Raw genomic sequence first — 20,149 nt, 5'->3', positions numbered from 1 at the left:
GCAGGATTGCAGCGTTAAGAATATTTTCCCCAGGCCAACCTTGTCAGCTAGCTGGGACATGGCCAACGAAGGACTCAGGTTGCAAAAGGTTACAGTTTTCAGCTGTTTCTTGCTGTGTATTTTATTAATGTGCCCAAATAGAAGACATTGAGATAGCAGTTAAATGAACATTTTACCCCTAACTTCACTGATATATGGATATATGGATAATAACCAAATGTCACTACATATAAGCACAAGTGGATGCCAGATAAATACAGGTGTCATCAGACACTGCTGAGCAGACCCATGGAGATGCCTTTTTTCCTCAGGGGTGGATTCATCTTTTGCTTCCTAATGCACCATTCCCTCAACAGTTACCCAGGTGCATGCTCTCCTCCCTTGCTGTAACCCAGGCAAAATACCTGGCTTTGATAGCAAATCCGGTAGATTTGTTCCTAAACTGACTGTCTGAGATTAGGAAGTAAAGGTCTGTACGGTTAGTTATTGGGTAAAGGCTCGGGAGCTTTCAGTGACGCTTAACAGGACTTTGCCGCAAAACTCAGCCTGCAAAACTTTGCCACAGATTAAACTGGAGCTGGTGAATTGTCAAACATTGTCTGACATTGTTGAACTGGCTTTTGGGGACAGAAAGGGAAACAAAGGACTGAAAGAAGTTGGGGAAATTCGACCTTCACAGCTTGTTTCGGCATGAGGAAAAGAAAGGTCACTTGGAAACAACTGCAATGTTGGTATCTGACTGCACAGAAAAGGGAGGAAACTCAAAATAGTATAAAATGTGAAAACAAATACAGGAAAACAGAACCACAGTGGAAAAGTCATCCCAACCCACAGAGAAACCAATATGAAGAAAACTGAAAGCGAAGGCGGTAAAGCAGCACTGCCTGTTCACAATGTGGGATTCTTAAAAAAGAAAAAGGAGGTGCCACGGGGGCCAAATCACCCCAAATCATGACGTTGCTGGGAAGCTTCTAAATTTAAAAATAATGTACAACTATACATATCTAAAACAGGAGGAATAACCTGTACAGAAGAATGCAGAACTAAGCAGATGGTATTTTATATTTTATTTATTAGTTATATTGAATAGCAAAACAAAAACGGTTTAACGCACTAACAATTATGGCTGCATTAAGTGAAAGCTATTTGTTTCACACCACCACCAAAGTAATCAGCAGGCTATTTAGTGCAGAGTAGTAACGAAGTATCTTCATAACACAATTTAAACCACATATTGGAAGCAATGGGAATGTCATTTCTATCCTGAAAAGAAGCAAAAGATCACAGCTGCAAACAGCTGATGCTCTAACAGCTGCATAAAAACCTTCCAGCAGATGGGTTACATGATGGTACACAGGATGACAGATGGAACAACACAAAGCTCAAATAAGCGTTTGATCAAATAAAAGCCAGTAGTGGATCTACCTGTTTTGGTGGTCAGGCTGAAGACTTGTGGAAAAAAGTGCACATCAGATTCACTGGTAAAATATGATACACAATTTGATATTTGACAAGTGCAATAAGTACTGCTGCTGGACTTACAAGACCAAAATTCCGTAAAGGTTACACATGTAGAGAAGCACTATTCAAGGAAGCAAATTATGTGTAAAAAGAACATATATAATTTGATGAGAAAAAGATTGTGGTTTTTAGCTGACGGGAAAATGACAAGTGATTTAAGTACAGCAGCAGAACAAAGTAACTTCTTTCTCCTTAGTGCTTGGATAGCAAATTAATTGCTACATGTTCAGCTATTATACTTAAGAGCTGGCAGTTGACGAATTTCTCTATTCAATTCCTCTTGCTTTCAATTCTGATCGAACCCGCCGCAGATAATCAGGATCAGGGTAACCAAAACTAGGAGAAAAAGAAAATAATTGTTTGGGCTACTTCTGCAGTGAAGCCCATGACAGTTCTACCGAACCTTCTCATCAAAATCTCTTAAAACACTTTACAAATTGGATGCACTTAATTCTTACTCTATGGGGACAACAGAGCCTATTTTACAGGTCAGAGAGGTGGTACAGAGAGGGTAAAACCATAAACTTAGAAAAAGCAGCTGCTGACACTAAGAACTTGATTTTCAAAGCTGCCTGCTGTCTCACTTGAAAATGGAAGGGTGCTTGGGTGTGCTTCTTTCTAAAAATCAAATCTGAAGCATAACCAAGTGAGCATTCAAAACACAAACGTAATGTCCCCCCCTGGATTTTAAGTAGCGTATCACCAAAAGCGTGCATGAAGCAAGTGATAAGTATGGAGAGTACTTGGACAGAGGAGGGGATAAAGCAGAACTGATACTTTTTTCAGAGCAGTTATTAACTGAGTAGGTGCTTTACACAACTCACTAGTGAATGAGTGGCCTGAGGGGCAAGCGAAGACTCAGGTCACCCTTGTTCCAACTCTCCAAATTGGTGAATATGGATCCACATGTCTGGGTCCATAGGGCATTCCACAATCACTTTGCCAGTGACAAAATCAGAAAGCTCTAAGGCGGAAAATATTCAGGGTAGCCTTCCTGACACATCTGAGTAGCAACAAAATTACAGAAACAGAAGACTACTTACTTGGTAGGTCCTCCAGTTTTAGAAGTTTTGTGGTGAATATCATTCCATGTGATAACACCTTGTGCACCAGTAGTACGTGACTGCCCCACTGTGAAAATCAATTTTTGATCAAAAGCTCTTTGGAGGAGCTGCAGAATTTCTTGCCCTTCCTTATTGTTAGGTAAATATGCTGTTCGAGAAGTTGAACCATAAGGTTTCCCTGGGTTTGGATGGTTCTTCTGTTTTGTAGAAAAACAAAACAAAACAAAACCACATTGTGTATCATAAATGCTTTGAAAGTGTGAAAATTACACATCCCAGCTTTCACAATACTTTTTATCCTGTCTTTGATTCAGAAAGCATGACTGATGACTGTTTTGAGGAGTTTCATGTAAGTTTCAATCACATTTTCTTGTCATCACTCATGCATCCATTGTTATTTAAAATATTTTTTTCCTCTTTGCTATTCCAAAGGCATGTCATCTCACCCCCAACTTTTTCATTTATCGCATTTTCAGTCCCCATCATGACTCTAAGCACATAAAATAAGCTGATTTCTCACCTGGAAAGCTTACAAGCCAGCCCACTATTCATTTCTGTCCAATGCCTCAGAGAATTCTCATTATACTCACAGAATTTTGTTTATATTATATCACTCCATAGATTTCAGTTCAGCTATTCCTAATGTACAAATTAGAGACAGGTAGCTCTGTCCTGGTGCATTTCAGATGCAGGGCTACCATTTACTATTTAATTCCTGCTATATTACTTAATTGCACCCCAAAATGCTGAATTCAGTACCTGCAGATTTGGACAGAAAAAAGAAATGTCTCTCCTAGCCATGCATTAGAATGATGGAAAAATAGTTAATTTTATACTCAACATGAGTTTTGTTGTGGGAGAAATATCTTTTATGAATCTTTAAATATACTTACAGTTTGAATACCACCGCGCATACTATATGTAATCTCAATAGTACCACAACTGGGATAACCAGGGAGAGAGGAAAGCATCGTTCTAACTGACATTGTTCCCTCTGGCTGGTCTCCTTCCATGAGTCCATAGATGGTGTTACAAACAGGACAAGCTTGCTTATACCTCATGGCCAAGTCAATGCAACTTTTACAAAATGCATGATTGCACTTTCTCAGTACTTCTTTATTATTGATTCTCTCCATGCAAATAGGACACATATCTTTGTCGTCTTCTTCTGCCTTTGCCTTAGCCTGTCCTTCAGAAGAAAGATGATTCTTCTGCCTGGTGTTGTATTTCTTCTCAGGCACTCTTGTAGATTCTTGATGGCTGAGATCAGAGAACGGTGCTGCCCTGTTTTTAGTTTGCGTTGATTCTTCAATGTTAAGACGACTCATAATGTGCTTTTCAGCAGCATGAAGTTGTTTTGGTAAACCACTTAGGATTAATTTATCTTCCTTCTTCTTCAGTTTTACATGCAGATCTTCCAATTGTTTTCCATTAAGTAGCATATTCAATATTTTCTTCTGATGTTCTGAAAGCTTCAAGCTGATGAGTTTTTCTCTTAACATGGCAGAGGCATTCTGAAATGCAGTGATGAAACTTTCAGTAGCATGTGAAGACATATCAGAAGTTTTGATCTTAGGGACAAATGTTATGAGCATCTTCTGGCCACACAAGCTGTTCTTTTTTATTACGGTATCAAATTTGTCTTCAATGTCTTCAATTTCTTTGCTTAATATTGTTTCCAACAATTTAAATACAGAAACATCAACTTCGATTCCATTCCTGTATTTGTACAGCTCAGATGATATTTTCATATTCTTTTCAGCTTGGCTGTTCTCACCTTCCCCTGCTAGAAATTTTTTGGCAGCTAAAATCTCATTGACTGGACCACGCAGTAGCAGTTGTTTCCCTTCCTCTTTAGCAATGAGATTACTAAACCTAGCATTTAATTCCATTACTGTCTTGTTTACTGTGTAAGGGTTTGTTATGGGAATTATTTCCTGTTTCAGATCTTCTACACTTTTCTGAAAAGCTCTGATAAAATAATTATTAGCTTTTTGTATCGACGCAGAACTTCTATCAGAAATCAAACGTACTGATGTGGTTCCATCGTAACAATCTTTACTTCTTATACATGCTCCAAATTTTTCATGTAGCTTTTGGATTTCTTTTTTGCAGGTATGACTGAAATATTCATAAAGAGCTGACTGAACTGTAAACTCATTCATTTCTTCAGTATTCAGACCATTTTGATCTTCCAAACCATTTTTACTTTCAGAACGTGAAAAATCAGGGTTTGGGTCATTGCCTGCGAGGATATCCTTAAAGTAGCGATAAGCTTTTTCAATATCTGTAAAATCTCCTGTCAATTTCTCAGAGCCGTCAATATCAGGATTTCCTTCTCTTTTTAGGTTTGGGCATATAATGGTAATTTTTTCCCTTTGCTGCTTAGTGAACATACTGGTATTCAAAGTTGCGGATACCGTAAGAAATATCTAGAGAGAAGACAAGAAGTCAGTATTTGTTTTTTGTAAGGTTCTTTGCTTGTTGCTTCTGTAGGTTGAGTAAGGAAAAGCTCTAGATGCCTCAGTAGGGCCAGACTACAATAGACATAGTGTTTCTTTTCTGTCATGTATACTGACATTACACATATAGGCAAAGCAAACCACTTGTAAGTCAGCAACAAAAATGAAATTTGTTAATATTATCAGCACTGCAAGAACAAAGACAATAACTGTGCTACTTAGTTTGAGCCTGTGATCAGTACGCCCCTGCTCCTGACCTCTGGTAATACAATTACCACAACTAACACCATTTTATAAGGCAAACGGCCATTCCTTCTGACTGAGCCAGTCACGTATTAGTCCCTTTTCCCCTCATTATCAGGCCCTGAAGGTCTTGCGCACCAAGCAGACAAAGCAAATGGATTTTTTTCTTCCCCTCCCTGTCATCCTCAAGGCTCCTGGGCACTGGGCCCACTCCTCCGCTCCCTGCCGGCCTTGAAGGCCCTGGCATCCCACCAACCAGGTGGCGATGACCCCTCCACAGAACTGGGAAATGTAACAGCACATAGAGCGCTGTCTAAAAAAAAAGAAAAATAAAAGAGTCTACAAAAAAAAAAAAAAAAAAAAAAAAAAAAGTCTAGATTATGATTGTTACATCGATAGGGCAAGCCAGGTGTTAAGATTTGACAGGACCTGCAGAGGGTCCAGGTGATTAAAACCCATAAGATAAGCTGTGCTATAAAATTCTCTGCTCTGCTACTTATAAAATGGAACTACACTGATTCTGCATGTAGAAATCTTGTGCTATTCTGATCATTAATTCTATGCTAATCATAAAATCCTGTTAAAAATAAAAGAAAGCTTTAATTGTAACCAAAACTTAGTGCTGTCATCATTCTGCCAAGGAACTCCAAATGACCCTGTCTGTCCCCTTAGCATTGGGTGACACAGACACAGCATGTTTTAACAGCACATGTAAGTTATATGACATTGTTCTTTAATTGTGTAAGGCTTTATAGTTATCTCTACTATCTTTCCTTAAAAGCTTCTCAAAAGTCACATTTCAGCAACTCAGGGTTAAGGCAGAAAACAGGATTCTGAAAAATATTAACAAACATGTTCACATTGCTACTTTGCACAGAAAGAAACTTGCAGTATACTGCTGCACATGTCAAATAACCAAATAACTACATTAGCACATGCTCAAAAAGCCACATCTATGCTACTACGTAAAGCAGGGTAAACCCTCTGGGCCAGGTGTGTCACAGTAGAGACACATCCACATCTTATAACATGTAGCCTGGTCCTGCTCCGTGTCCCTAATGCACAGCTGATCTTTTCTGCATAACTTTTAGTTTAAAGTGTCTGAAACAACGTCATATCTCACTGGAGCGGATTTTCTAGCACTGAGATAAGGGATGGAAGTAAATAGGGCTGTCTGAGGGTGCAAAACATGCTGAAATAGTGTTAGAGGGATCCAAATCTCATACAACCCTTCCAGCTTTTGGGAGCAGTCCTTGGTGCATGGTACCCCGAAACCTGCCAGGGCTCTGCAGTTGGCACACGCCAAAGCCACGCTGGAAAACACGCTGCCAGGTAACGTGTGGATGACCTGTGGTCCAGCACCCAAAAGTTGCTCCTCACCCCCACTCTACTGACTCATATAATGTGACTGACATTTGCTTTACATCAAATATTGAAGTGCAACATAAAGCAACACAAAGGACTTGTGGAACTACAATGGGAGAGGTTGTGACACTGCTTGTTACTGCTCTTCCCCATGTACCTTGTTGGTAATCACTTCTCTTGCCGTGTCCCCATGGCCTTCGGCTGCCTGCTGCTCCTCCAACCTCTGCGGCGGTGGGGAAGCGCTGGAAGGGTCTGAGGAGCTGGGGGACACCTGCTGTGTGAGCCGGCCCTTGCCCAGGTCCCCTTCTCCTGGCTGGATGACTATTTTCAAACGCATGCCACCAATTTCCAAGACGTGATCTGCGCGGGATTCCACGCTCTTCTTATCTGCAGGAATTTGGGGACATGCAGAAAAGGCTGATGAAGCCACCTGACAGCTTGATGGCTAGAAGTGGCCACAGTGACCACCTGCCCTCTGCCCCGCGACCTTTCCCCGCCCAGGGGCGCAAAATGGTTCCCCCGGCGGTCATTTCCCGCCCCTCACAGGGCTGCGGGACCTGCGGTGCGAACAGCCCCCTGCCCCGGGGCTCTGGGACGCAACCATCCCCGCAGTGCCGGCGGCGGGGGGACCCGAGGCCCGCCCGTCCCAGCCCCTCACCCCCGTACCTCGCTCCTGCTGGAAGGCCACCCAGTAGGTGCCGTGTTCGGGGCCCGCCCGCACCTCGCACTCGCCGCCCCCCGACCGCTTCCCTGACTGGAAGTAGCTGTGGAGCTTGAGCATCGGCTTCTCGCCGGCGTCGGGCGCGGGGTAGAGCCGCACCAGCAGCGGCGACGCCGCCATGATTCCCACCGCTGCCCGCTTTCGCTTTCGTTTCCCGCTCCGCCGCTCGGGGCCGCGCTTCCCCGCCCCGGGCCCGGCTCCAGCTCCCGGCGCTGAGGGACAAACGGCGGCGCCGCGCAGCGCTCGTCGATGGGGATCTTCCAGGTAACACAGCGGGGCGGCGGGGCCCGGGTGGTGCCTGCCCCCGCGGGGCGGCCTCGGCTGGGCAGCCGCTCCCTCACCGGTCCGGGGAGCGGCGGCTGGAAGTGCCACAGGCCGGGCCGGCGCCTCCGGGACTTAACGCGGCTGGCGGGTTTGAGGTACTGGGGAAGGAAAAAACGAAACAAAACCGGCCGTTCTCTGGCCTGGCTCTGGGGATGAGGTGAAATTTCCCGGAGGAGACTGTTGCTAACTTCACCCGCAGCGGTCCGGTCACCGGCATTTCACCTCTGAATAGCATTTTAAATACTAGAAAACTTAGTGCAAATTTTTGAGAAGGTGGTGCTGCCGGTTTTGCTTGCAACAGAGCTGCTCGAGTAAGAACAGAGCCCATCGGGCATTAACGTGTCTTTTCTCTTTTTTAAAATTTATTTTTACAACAGAGTTACAGTCCAGGGGCCTCCAAAAAGAAGCCCGGTTTAGGTAAGCCTCCCATTTAGCCATCTGCCAAGTGCGTTCCTGTGTTTAAGTTGAAAATTACCAGCTACAGCCAGCAAACAGGAAAACATCAACGTGGAATAGCCAAAATCAACCTGTATGTATGAATGAGATACGGTTGTGAATCAATATTATTATTCGTTACTTCAACAGGATTTCTTTGCGTTTCTCTTTTAAAAGAAAGAGCTCACAAGTGTTTGGATGAATCAGTGTGTATACCTAATGAGTTCAAATCATTAGACTCTTTTTACAAGTAGATAGCAAACCCCAGAGAAAAGTTTGATTTAACTTGTACAAATTGATTTACACTGGTTAACGTAGCTACTGCATGTAGTACTGCTGCCATCTGCCAGGAGAGGGCTGTATAGCCATAGTGATAACATAAAAACTATGCAAAGTATAAATACTCTTTACTGTTATTTTTGCTTCCTAAAAAAAGTGGTTTAGAAAGTACTTCTGAATTTTTAGTGTCCTTACAAAGAAGGAACTTGCTCATGTGCTTTAGGAAGAGCCACAGAATTAAAGACAAAACTCAGCATAATATCTCTGTGTCACGGGTTAAAGAATTTATCGGCAAGTGTTCCTCTGCCATGAGTTACTGACTCCGCAAAGGCCTGGGGTACCCACCTTTGGACCTTGCTGGAAATTGATAACAAAATACTATGAACGCCCTGGAGAGGGCAGAGTCCAGCTTCAGCCATCTCAGCAAAACAAGCTCAGAGGGGAAATAAAATAGTGTTTTCTGCTTTTACAAGCATTTTGAAGTCCTGATTACAGTGTGGCTTTTCACATTTGCTTTCTCAGCTGGAGTTTTAGTGGCAAATGCAGCACAGCATCACAGTGGCACTGCGGCCAGTTAACAAAGCCCTGTAACAGCATCTCTTTTGGAAGATATTCCTCTCCTAGCTGTCTGCTCCGCTTTTTCTCATCACCTTTTATTCTTAGCCCACTCAGTTGTGCTGCTGCATCAGTCTTTGAGGTTGGTGCTCTGAATCAAATTAAGTTTTGTGGTGTGGTGGTTTTTGTTGTTTTTTTTTTTTTTTTAATTAAGATTATATCACCGATTGATTTAAGAATATGTCCCTGAAAATGGTTGTGTCAGCCTAATGGTGGGGAGAATAAACAGTAGGAAAAAGAGAGGTCTGACATCTGCTGGGTCACAAGAAGATAATCTTGAAGACTGACTACTTCAGAGGAGGGTGAGGACACTGACCAGCAGCAGCCTTTGTTCAGTTCCTAGAACTGAACTGGTTGTTGATTGAGAAGATGAAACTGAAAGTATTTGCACGCTTACAGGAAAGGGTGTATAGCATAATACTGATTGTTTCTCAGAATCCCAGTAAGTTAAGCTGACAGAGAGCCCTTGAACTTTTCACTTTCCTGAAACTCATACCGCTGTGATTTATCAGGCATTGGAAGGAAAGAGGAGGTCTTGAGGAAAGGTGGGAAAGGAGCCACTGTAATAGATGGGGAGGTTAATTTGAACAGAATAACGAACAGCACTTGAGGCCTTGATTTCTTTGCTTAGTTGGGCTTTCCAAGGCTATGAAAAGGGGAGAGAGAAAGTGCAATGCCAAAAATATTAGTAAGTGATGACAATAGGATAAAGTTGAGAGCTATAAACCACACTTCTATATAAAAAGCAATGTTTTGACAGCAGTATCTTGGATTTCACGTTATATTATTCTGTATCCTAGAGCCAAGCATCGTAATGGATGAGGACAGCTTGATGATCTCCATCAATAAAGATGCCTATGAAGTTCTTAAGAAAAGAGAGAACTGTCTAAGTAATCTCATTTACAAAAAGTTTGCTTGTACATTGACCTTCAAAAGTGCAGGGTGCACCGTTGAAGTATACAGGAAAAAACTAAAGCAGGGAATTGACATTTGTGTTTGTAAGGATGATCTCACAAGACACAAGGCTGATGCTTTGGTGAATGCAGCCAATGAACGCCTAGATCATAAAGGAGGCCTCGCTTTAGCTCTTGTGGAAGCTGGAGGGCCAGAAATACAAGAGCAGAGTGCTCTGCATATTAAAAAGCATGGAATACTCACAGCTGGCAAAATAGCAGTGACAGGTGGAGGGAAGCTTCCTTGTAAGAAAATTATTCATGCAGTTGGTCCAAGGTGGAACAGTTATGAAAAGGAAAGATGTTGTGACCTACTTCAGGAAGCTATTGTGAATGTTCTGAAGTATGTTACTGCTCCAGAAAATACTATAAGGTCTGTGGCTATCCCAGCAGTGAGTTCAGGTCTTTTTGGCTTCCCGATCAATTTGTGTGCTCAAGTGATGGTGATGGCTATAAAAGAATTTGTTGAGGCAAGTCCACCATGCTGTCTCAGGGAAATCCGCCTGGTGAACATTGCTGAGCCTACGGTTGCAGAAATGAAGAAGGCCTGTGAAAAGTTCCTGGGTGATACCGGTTCACTTCAGGAAACTCTGCCAGCTTCACCAAGCCAGCCTTCAGCTTTCGTCAAAGTTGGAGGCATTCGCCTGCGTATCATAAAAGGACTCATGGAAGAACAGAAGGTAAGCCTGTCCCATAATATGTTGAGTTTGGAGTTGCCCCCAAGTCTTTGCAGGATTTGGAGCCCAAGTTCATAACACATATTGTATCAGTTCACTAAATAGTTATCTTCTCATCCCAATGAGAATTTACAAATGGTAAATAAATTATAGTGGCAAGGAGTTAAGTGTGTTTTTCTGAATGGGTATTAAACATAAAAATGTGTTTCATTTTGTTTTGGTTTTTTTTGTACACATGCTGTTATGGGATTAGAGGAAGCAGCTAAAGATTGGATGGTTAATAATAACATATCCTTATGTTAATGTTTATTTTATTATAACATTATGGGAGTTCACATTTTATTATGCATTCCCTAAAAGTCTACTCTTATTTTTTGCCTTGCTTTTTTTCCTATAATTTATGTTCTCACAGGTGTCACTACTGGAATTACTCAGCAAACACTAAAACGGCTGAAAATAACTTATACAGATGAGATGCACCTTACCTTTAAACAGTGCATCATTAAAACGAATTCATTTAACTTTTTAGATAGAAAATCTGATACAAAATATGAGCTTAGTCATAGTAATCCAGCAGAAGTCTTAGACTGGGAGCTACATCACAGGGATGGCATTTGCTTTTAGCAAATACTGTAACTTTAAAACATTAATAACTTTTATTTCAAAGAAGTATCTTCATTGAATAGGAAGTTCATTTTTTTTGAGGTGAGAGCAAAGGATCACAAAGTTGACACTGTGAGGAATTTGATTAACCATTTCTACAGCAGTGAAAGATGTCACATGCCCTCAAGACTGAGGAAAATATGCTCCAAAGTCTCGTATATTTAGACAATCTTCAACAACTAAAGTTAGAACAATTACTGCTGTTACCAGCATTCTGTAAAGAGTTTTTTTGCCTTTTACATATTTAATTTGAAATACAGAAGACCTGCTATGGGAATCTGCTGTTTCCATTGGGAATTGGAAGGAATCATAGCTTTGCAGTTCCCCTGCATGCACTGACCCTGCTAGTTTGGTGACGGGTGCTTGCTGCCCTAATGTGGGGGGCTTCTGCGTGGGCTGGAATTACAGACACAGCCCTCCTTCTCTCCTGCTCGGCGATAACTGCCTGCAGAATTGCATTTGGTGAAGTGCCTGTGGGTCACTTCTATAGCTGCGGAAATAATTCTGTTGAATATATTCTGATGACTTGAACAAGTCTTACGCACGCTGTTGGCTTCCAAAGGTGCGTACTTGGATGTATTCCAGCAACGCCCTTAGAAGTAGTAAGAGAACCTTTCAAACACGTGATGTGCTGCAGACAGGCTTTTTGAAAGGATTTGTTCCTAGAAAGAGTGCTGTCTATAGTAGCAAAGCTTGCGAATAGTAAACTTGAAGCATACTCAAACTTTGCACTCTTTTCTTCCAGACTACAGCTATTGTTAATTCTGTGACTCTGAATGGCGACCCTGACTCTCCAATTTCAAGAGGAGTGCTGGAAAAAGCAGGCTCAGGTCTTCAGGATGAACTTAAGACTTGTCTTAGATATTCTTCGTCTTATAAGCCAGTCGTATTAACAAAAGGACATAATCTGCCATGTGTGTTTGTACTGCACATCGTACAGCCACGATACCGCCACAGAGTGTTACTGTGTGAGGTGATGATCAGTTAGATTGGATTTGAATTGATTTTCATGTTGAGTGATGTGAGGACTAAAACACTTGTTTTTCCTGCAGGAATTAAAAGATGTTGTGACAAGATGCCTGTGTTCCTTGCAGGACTGTGAGTCTCCCTCAGTTTCTTTTCCAGCAAATGGGATTTGGTCATTAAAGCTGCCTGTTGATATAGTGGCAAAGATCATGATTGAAGAGGTTTTCAGTTTTGGCATGGCTCACCCTGAGATAAAGATAGATGTGCAGTTTGTCCTGTGCCAAGATGACTACAATGGCTGTCAGGTAACAAATTTGCTAACTACCAATAAGGAAAACCCCAAACTAAAAATATTCCCATAGCTGACTACAAATTAAGATAATCTGAATTCTGTACTACTTATAACATTTGTGAGCAGCAGGTCCCTTTATGAATTTATTTATCTCATTAACAGCTATTATTAATCTTTATTTTCTCTTCACTAAACCAGAATTCTTCACCCTGTGATCTGATAACGAGGGGAGGGTGCTCTGAAATCCTCACGATTGTCACAGAATTTATAAGAGCCTACTCCTAACTCATCAGGGGATAAACTTATTCCTCTTTTGGAATTTTTTTAACCTTTTTTTTTTTTAATATAAAGTTCCTAGAGCAAAACACTATCAGCACATTAGATGACCTAACTAGATAGAAGGGTTGCAAACATAGAATGGATAATTTCAACTGCAGAGTGCCATTTTTCAGCTTTTGAATGTTTGGCTGATGTGGCTAATACATAACTATTTTAGAGAGTTTAGCCATCTATTATAAAAGCACAGAGTTTGCTTTTGTTCCCATATAACTTCAACCACCCATTCTTTCAACAGATGCAAGAACTAGGTGGAAGGGGGTTGGAACTAGATGATTTTTAATGTCCATTCCAACCCAAACTATTCCGATTCTACAGTCCCATAAACTCTAACGGAAGCTGTATGACAGCAACATGCTCATCACTTGATCCCTTGATAACCAGAGCACAGCAGAAATTCTTTTTGCTGAAAAAAGAAGGCAAGGCAATTTGTCAGATGCCAAATCCACTGCCTAGTAGAGTTGTGCTTCTCACCAGCTTTCCATGTGTGGTCACAAAGAGGAGCTTTAGGGCAGGGGAATAGTCTGGGTTTTAAAACTGAGTAAGGATTCACTAGCATTAAACTGCAAATAATGGAGACCTTTTATCTATGGTGGTTCCATGAACTCTAGTTATGCCACAACCACAACGAGGTGGCAAAGGTGCCATTCAGTGTGTAAGGTGCCTTACCGTAGGAGATGTAGAAGAACAGGAAGGCATTTGATATTGTCAGGAATAACATTTTGAGAAAAACTGAAAAATGTCAGCTGTTAACATAATTTCAGAATTTGGGGGTGGTACTGTTATAACTACAGCTGAAAACTGCTTATCTAACAAAGTTCTGAAGAGATAAATTGCGTATTTGACAACAGAGATTGCAAACTGCTCCTAAACTTTTCTCTTTTAAGGTTTTCCTGAGCAAATTTTATTCAGCAGCAGACAAACTAGGAAAAAATCAACACTACAACAGAAACGATCATTTGAGTAAGTAATGCACAGAAGGGGCATTGCAAGTAAACAAGCACTCTGGATTTGAGAATCTGAAATCACATTCCTTTAAAAATAACTCAGTATTTGCAAATGCATCTTGGGGGAAGGGGGAGGCAAAAATGTATGAGTGCTTTGCATTTTTGCATGAACAGGAATGGAACTGGCCAGTCCCTTATAAGATTTTGAACCATAAAGATCATCACCAGTGCCTAACTTGTTGGAAGTCATTTAGTGGAAGGCAAACAAATTTTGCATGTGTATGTGTTTGCTGTTTTTTTTTTTTTTTCCCTGGAAACTTTATTTCCAGGTATCTTCTTACATCTTTTTTTGAGCATACCAGAAGACTAGTGTGTTTCTTGCACTGTACAACTTGCATTACATATAGGAATTCATGACAGCACTTGAAAGCACTTTGCTCTTCCAATGCACTTGTATTAAACAAAATATAATAATCTTTCTTCCAGGTCCAGAGTCAGGCAGTCAAAGCATAAAACAGACTGCAAATAATGAACCGGCTATTGAACTTAAAGGGAACACACGTACAGCATTGGAAGCAGCAGAATCGTGGATCCAAAGCATGGTACAAATTCAGGAAAGGCACTGCGCTGTTATTGAAAACAACTATATTTTTAGCCTTGGTAAAAAAGAGTTTGCAGAACTATCTCGAGAGCAGCACTCTAGCGTATGTGTGTCAGAAGACGTGAGAGATGGGAAAGCAACACTGGAATTTCATGGCCCTCCCAATGCTGTGATTGATGCAGTGCTCACAACTGAGAAATTGCTCCTTCGTATGCAAGAGAAGACCACAGCCAAACAAGAGGAACTGCTGTACCTAATGGGTATGTAAATAAGTGACTCATTAAGTAAATAAGTGCCTAAATAAGGTCAAGTATGAAGCAACACATACCTATATTGCTGAGAGTGGACAGAGGTGCATTCAGTTCACACACATAGAGTGTTGCTTTAATTACTGACATTACTGTACTTCTATCAAATAAACCCCCGCAAGACCATTTGGTAGCTTTGGTTACTCAGTGATATTCCCAGAAGGGCAGAGTTTATACAGCGGCTGGTGTTGCTGTACAGCCAGCTGTAACACCAGCCTCCTCCAGGACAGCTTCACTTCAAAGTCTGGCCACTGGAGACTTAGAAAATTTGCATTTAATTAACACATACCTTTGCTGAGCCCTCTTAGCTACAGCTGGACCACTGTTCCAGGACCCACCAGTGGACTTGTTCTGCGGAGACCTTGACTTCCATTAACAGTTGATAGACGGGTGGCATTACAAAAAGCTACTGAGTGATCTGTTTTTCCTTGTGTTTGTATAGTCATTCAATATAGATATTATTATATGAAAGCTGGGCTGTGGACAGATGTAATGGAGAAGATGAATTGTTTTTCTTTGGTTCCTTCTCTCTCTGGTTTCTTTAATAAATGTAGAAAAAATGAATAAATTAATATATATCTATCAGTCCTGTTCAATATTAGCCTCTGGCATTACTTTGGAGAATATTTATCATTCTTTGTTCTTGACTAAACTACCAAAATAAAGTATCCGATTCCTTCTCTTTGCTTTTGCTTCAGATATTATGATACATGAAAATTGTACTCCATTATTTGTATGCAGGCCAACCAGAAGCAGGTCAGCTTTCAGGAGGACACCTCCACAAGACAGATGCTACTAAATGTGTCCAGATTTCACTGGTGGAATCGCACCTTCAGGAATTTAAAGACAGACAGAAACAGTTTGAAAAAGCTGGGCTTCATGTTCTCAAGGTAATGAGAGTATTCACGGAAAAACTAAATCTTAGCTAATATATTTGAACTAACATGTTTAACATATGCTTAAAGATTAACTATTTCCATGTATTGCTTTTAAAAGTTAAGATCAAATCAGCCTAATCTTTAAAATAGATATAGTCTATACTCCTAATAAAACATGTTTTAAACATAATGCAAATAATCACTCAAAAAGTGTGGTTAAATTCTGAGAAGTCCTTTTAACTGTACTGTATATTCTTTTGCTTATTTCATGCTGCAAATGTTCCTTTATAGGACTCTAGAGAAACATAAGATTGGTACTTTAGAATGCGTACAATACTCCAGGACACTAATGCAGTGTCTCTGTTCTCTTGTGAGCTTGAAGCCAAAAATTAGCAACTGAATTTGTCAGAGTTATGATCTGATTAGTAGTGTGTTACAGTTGGGATCTTGCTTGGATATCAGGGCTTTACCACCCGCAAGGAGTAACACAGTAATACAGACGTTTGTATGCAGGGATTTGTGTGCCTAGTAGTAACAGTAACTGGAAACCAGACTGCCACATGCCCAACTGCCTTCTGTACGGGAAGGGTATTAAACATTGAAATAATGGCAAATACCAACTGGATGAAAGCAACTGCTTCTTGATCTGCAGAACTAAATACTTTGTTGAGTCTCAATGCAAAAGCTACATCAGAATTTAGAACAGCGCTACAGTCAGGATTGCTCATAGCTCAGTTAAATGACTTTTAGGAGAGCAGAAGCTTGATGGTGCTTCAGCACCTGCCTGTTTTTAGCTGAGCAGCCAAAGGTCTGGTGTGAACGGGTTGCTGGAGAAGGGCCTTGCAGGCCCCTGGTGCTGACTTTTGCCAGTGGCACTCAGGTGTGCGGCGAGAGCTGCAGTGTGGCCAGTTTGCCTGCAGTTCTGTGTTACACTGCGCCCTGCCATGCTTTCCACACACGACCTACCGTAAGGGTCCTCTTATCTGTGGCCGTTTTTTCAACCCCCCCTAAGAGCTCTAAAGTTTTGATCAAGAACTGAGGTTCTCCGCACCTCACAGGACACTTGCGGTTCTTTACAATAAGCACTCACAGAGTTTATTCTCTCATATGTTTGATAATCTGTTCAGCACAGCTCAAAAACTGGAAATCAGTACACTAGGACGTATTCCCATAGATTTCAGTGAGAGGCATGCGACAGTGCCATGGTGCTTTTTCTGTCGATCAGCTGCACGCTTCACATACCTTATCCGCTGTATGGTCAATGTATATAACCTAAAGCACATGTTCTTACATTGAAGAACACAGCCCGAACAAGAGCGCTCACGGATTTCATGAATATTGCTCTCCTTTTGCTTATGCTACACTATTATTTATGTTACAGATTGAAAAGATATATAATCCTCTTTTATCTGCTGCATTCCAACAAATGAAAAGAAACATAGAAGAAAAACACGGTACATCCAAAATAACCTCCAAACTGTACCAGCATGTTCCTGCTCAGTTCTGCAGCTCGGTGTGCCAGACTGGCTTTCACAGGATGTATTCTCCACCAACAGGTAATAACTTGCTTTGGCATCTTTAATCAAAATGAACAGTGACTGACTACTAAAGCTGGATTAAAATCAGAAAAAATGGCGTTCCTAAACAAGAACTGTTTCTTACCTGCATTTAGAGTCACATGAGCTTGCTTTTTTATCTACAGTAAGATTTTCCTGTTTTTCCTTTTTGATACTGTAGAGTCAGTAAGGCTCTGGGAAGATAAGCCTGGATTCTAGCCTAGTGCAGACACTGATAGAGTTAATACACACATAATGCCATGTCCAAGTTTTATTTTGTTGCGTTGCTGTTTAAAGACAGACAACATCCTTATTTACTTACTGCAAACATGCATTCAGCAGGTTAACACATGTTCAAAGGAATCAGAGAACAACTGACGCTTGAAGGTATTTTAAAGGTTATTTAGCGTCACCCTCTGCTCAGATCAGGTGCGATCAGAGACAGCAGGTGATCTGACTGAGCAGGCTGCCATTGAAACTGGAGTGCGCTTAGGAAGAAAATTATGGTGTCTATGAAATACTGTAGTAGACACGTTTTCAGAAGCAGAAGCTTCATCCTGCAATAAGTGAAGAGCATGAATTGGGATTTCAGGCAATAAACTGTTCAAAAAGATTTGCCTTTCTTTGTCCAACATACATGGCACATTTTCATGCTTTCAAAGTAGTAAATAGCATGATAGTCGAATTTCCACGATACAGTAATAGCATTTTTATGCAGCATTCTCTTTATAAATACTGAAGGGGTTTTGGGTGGGTGTTTTTTGTACTTTGCATTCTTAAAATCCTACCTTCGCTGGTGCTTATCAGAGTCCTTAGTACATGATGACAGAAGTGTTTCTATAAATACATTATATCTTAACGTTTCTATCACCGGATTGAGTTAAATCCAAATGATCATCAATGGAATAGCAATTAAAACAGAATGGCCATCAGCTGTCATTGCTTATTATTTCAATGGGAGGGCAGTGCTAGCATATTAATGCAGATTACTTCCAAAAGGTTGGCACGTGTTAAGCAGTAACATAAAATGTCATATCGAATCAAGAAGCAGTCTCTTTGTACTACCACCCCAAAAGAACCAATTGTTAAAGGCTTCTTTCTTTTCTCCTCCCTACTTCTGAAACTTTTTTCTTTCTTTTTTCCAGAACAAAAATACGGCGCTGGCATCTACTTTAAAAGGAACCCAAAAGGCCTAATTGAGGGTAAAAACATGTGGGAAACAAACTCTAAAATGTATGTGTTTGAGGCTGATGTATTAACAGGCTTATACACTGAAGGCAAGCCGTCTTACATTATGCCACCTGCAGCAGAGGGTGATGCCATTCAGGTCTATGACAGCTTAGTAGATGATGCAAACAATCCTGAGACCTTTGTCATTTGCAACGGTGTTGGGGCCCTTCCACAATATTTGTTGACTTGTTCCCCAGTGAGGGAGAGGTATGCGACCTTCTGAGGAAACCAGCAAACTTAAAGAGGTGAATGTATCAGGTGAAAGCCATTTCCCACTTAGGGACATGCTATTAAATACACATAATTATGACAAATGTGAGGCAATACTTTGTGATTTCTAACAGTAGTTGCTGGTACAGTTTTCACTAGTTAAGGGATTATGAGCAATGCAGATAAATGTATTAAAAAAAAAAATTTGAATGACACTGTCAGCTAACCTGTTATTTTTCCACATAGACTTAAGAACATGACTTGGACTGTATTTGAGCTTCAGATTATTCAGTGGTGTTCAATCTCTTTGAAAGGCTACAAAATAGTAGAGAACTAGTTCAAGTTACAGCTTGAAATTGCTCTTCAATTAAGCTACCTTTACCAATATCTTTTAAAGATTACAGTATCAACTGTAGATATCCTCACATTGCTTCTGTAGTGACCTAAAGAAAAGCCTAAGAGCTCTTACACTAATTTGAATGTAAATGAGGATTCAGTCCAGCTCTCAGGTACTTGGAGACCTTCTGTACTAAAGCCTGAAACTATTTGTGGCGGTAGCAAGGTTTAAAACAAATCTGTTGCCTCAAACTAAGAGCTACTACCAGATTTGTCTAATATGAAGCATTTAAAACCACCAGTTATGGCCTAAACTGAACACCTGAACAGCTTATAACAAGTGTTGTCACACAGAAATAAAGGCTTATCTGTCAAAATCACGTCTTCTGGATTGAAAAGTCATCCATGATTAAAACTGTAATTATCTGGGGAGAAAAAAGTCTCACATAGAACTATTAAAAAACAAAGACATGGTCAGATGAAAAGCATTTCATCCGCATGTAAAGCACTGTGCTAATGGAGAGCAGTCTGAACCCCAAAACATAGATGAAATGAGTATTTAAGAAAACTTTTCAGAATAATTTGTTAATGAATTCCCAGCATTTTTGTGCTGCATCTGTGACTCCCAAGATAATAGTCATAGTGCTAGGAACCACTCATGTATGCAAAAGAAATTGTTATAAAAGTCTAATTCTGAACTGTAAGGGAGGTTGCTAGTGGAAAATATTTTTGAACCATTGCAAACTAGTCTTAATATAATATTGTTTAAATTAGTGTTAAGATTAGCTGTTGTTGCTAAAGGGTACCTTTTATAGTAAGTGTCTGCTCTAGTGTAGTGTTAAATGAGAAAAAACCCACACCAACCAACCAACCAACACACCAATCGAAACCAAGACCCATGAACTTGTAAGAATCATCTAACAGATACAAGTTTGTTTCCACACAAATCCCAAGGTTGCTTTTAGATAGTATGCTGGAAGTTTGAAAACAATTATTCTATTTCTACTTTAACATTTCCATTTAAGCAACCAAGTCTCCTCTATTTCTGTCCCATTTTTCCTCATGTTTCTTGATTCACACGTTACTGCCAGAAAAACACACAGCTGCAACTAGCATCAGTTTTCAGAAAACCTCAAACATTTTTTATCCTACTCAGAATAAAGAACA

At 40.7% G+C, this 20,149-nt stretch overlaps 2 protein-coding genes across 5 annotated transcripts; one reads left to right on the top strand and one right to left on the bottom strand.

The window, feature by feature from the left end:
• Positions 1 to 1,052: 1,052 nt before the first annotated feature.
• On the bottom strand, positions 1,053 to 7,630 carry DTX3L (deltex E3 ubiquitin ligase 3L). Its single transcript, XM_065840299.2, has 5 exons — positions 7,322 to 7,630; positions 6,813 to 7,042; positions 3,479 to 5,017; positions 2,565 to 2,782; positions 1,053 to 1,857 (listed from the first exon to the last, which is right to left on the bottom strand). Exons 1-5 carry the CDS (start codon positions 7,494 to 7,496, stop codon positions 1,788 to 1,790), a joined length of 2,232 nt encoding a protein of 743 aa, XP_065696371.1. The 5' UTR covers positions 7,497 to 7,630; the 3' UTR covers positions 1,053 to 1,787.
• On the top strand, positions 7,443 to 19,359 carry PARP9 (poly(ADP-ribose) polymerase family member 9). Of its 4 annotated transcripts, XM_065840293.2 has the most exons (11): positions 7,443 to 7,640; positions 8,078 to 8,117; positions 8,937 to 9,111; positions 9,830 to 10,662; positions 12,068 to 12,295; positions 12,375 to 12,593; positions 13,804 to 13,879; positions 14,350 to 14,724; positions 15,514 to 15,662; positions 17,032 to 17,206; positions 18,352 to 19,359. In XM_065840293.2, exons 4-11 carry the CDS (start codon positions 9,844 to 9,846, stop codon positions 18,657 to 18,659), a joined length of 2,349 nt encoding a protein of 782 aa, XP_065696365.1. In that variant the 5' UTR covers positions 7,443 to 7,640; positions 8,078 to 8,117; positions 8,937 to 9,111; positions 9,830 to 9,843; the 3' UTR covers positions 18,660 to 19,359. The 4 variants fall into 4 exon arrangements, with proteins under 4 accessions (XP_065696365.1, XP_065696364.1, XP_065696366.1 ...); XM_065840292.2 differs by lacking the exon at positions 8,937 to 9,111 and having other exon boundaries at positions 7,504 to 7,640; XM_065840294.2 differs by lacking the exons at positions 7,443 to 7,640; positions 8,937 to 9,111 and adding an exon at positions 7,708 to 7,795.
• The last annotated feature ends 790 nt before the right edge of the window (positions 19,360 to 20,149 follow it).

The sequence above is a fragment of the Patagioenas fasciata genome, chromosome 7 (genome assembly GCF_037038585.1).
Source record: "Patagioenas fasciata isolate bPatFas1 chromosome 7, bPatFas1.hap1, whole genome shotgun sequence".
Taxonomy (NCBI): Eukaryota; Metazoa; Chordata; class Aves; order Columbiformes; family Columbidae; genus Patagioenas; species Patagioenas fasciata.
This window is presented reverse-complemented; position numbering and strand designations above follow the sequence as displayed.

Excerpts from the sequence above, each read along its gene's own strand:
- DTX3L (XM_065840299.2), bottom strand. The coding sequence starts at position 7,496 with ATGGCGGCGTCGCCGCTGCTGGTGCGGCTCTACCCCGCGCCCGACGCC. Across the intron at positions 7,043-7,321 it reads GGCCTTCCAGCAGGAGCGAG|ATAAGAAGAGCGTGGAATCC; the intron begins GTACGGGGGTGA and ends AAATTCCTGCAG. Across the intron at positions 1,858-2,564 it reads AAAACTGGAGGACCTACCAA|TTTTGGTTACCCTGATCCTG; the intron begins GTAAGTAGTCTT and ends TTTTTCTCCTAG.
- PARP9 (XM_065840292.2), top strand. Across the intron at positions 15,663-17,031 it reads CTGGGCTTCATGTTCTCAAG|ATTGAAAAGATATATAATCC; the intron begins GTAATGAGAGTA and ends TTTATGTTACAG. Across the intron at positions 17,207-18,351 it reads GATGTATTCTCCACCAACAG|AACAAAAATACGGCGCTGGC; the intron begins GTAATAACTTGC and ends TCTTTTTTCCAG.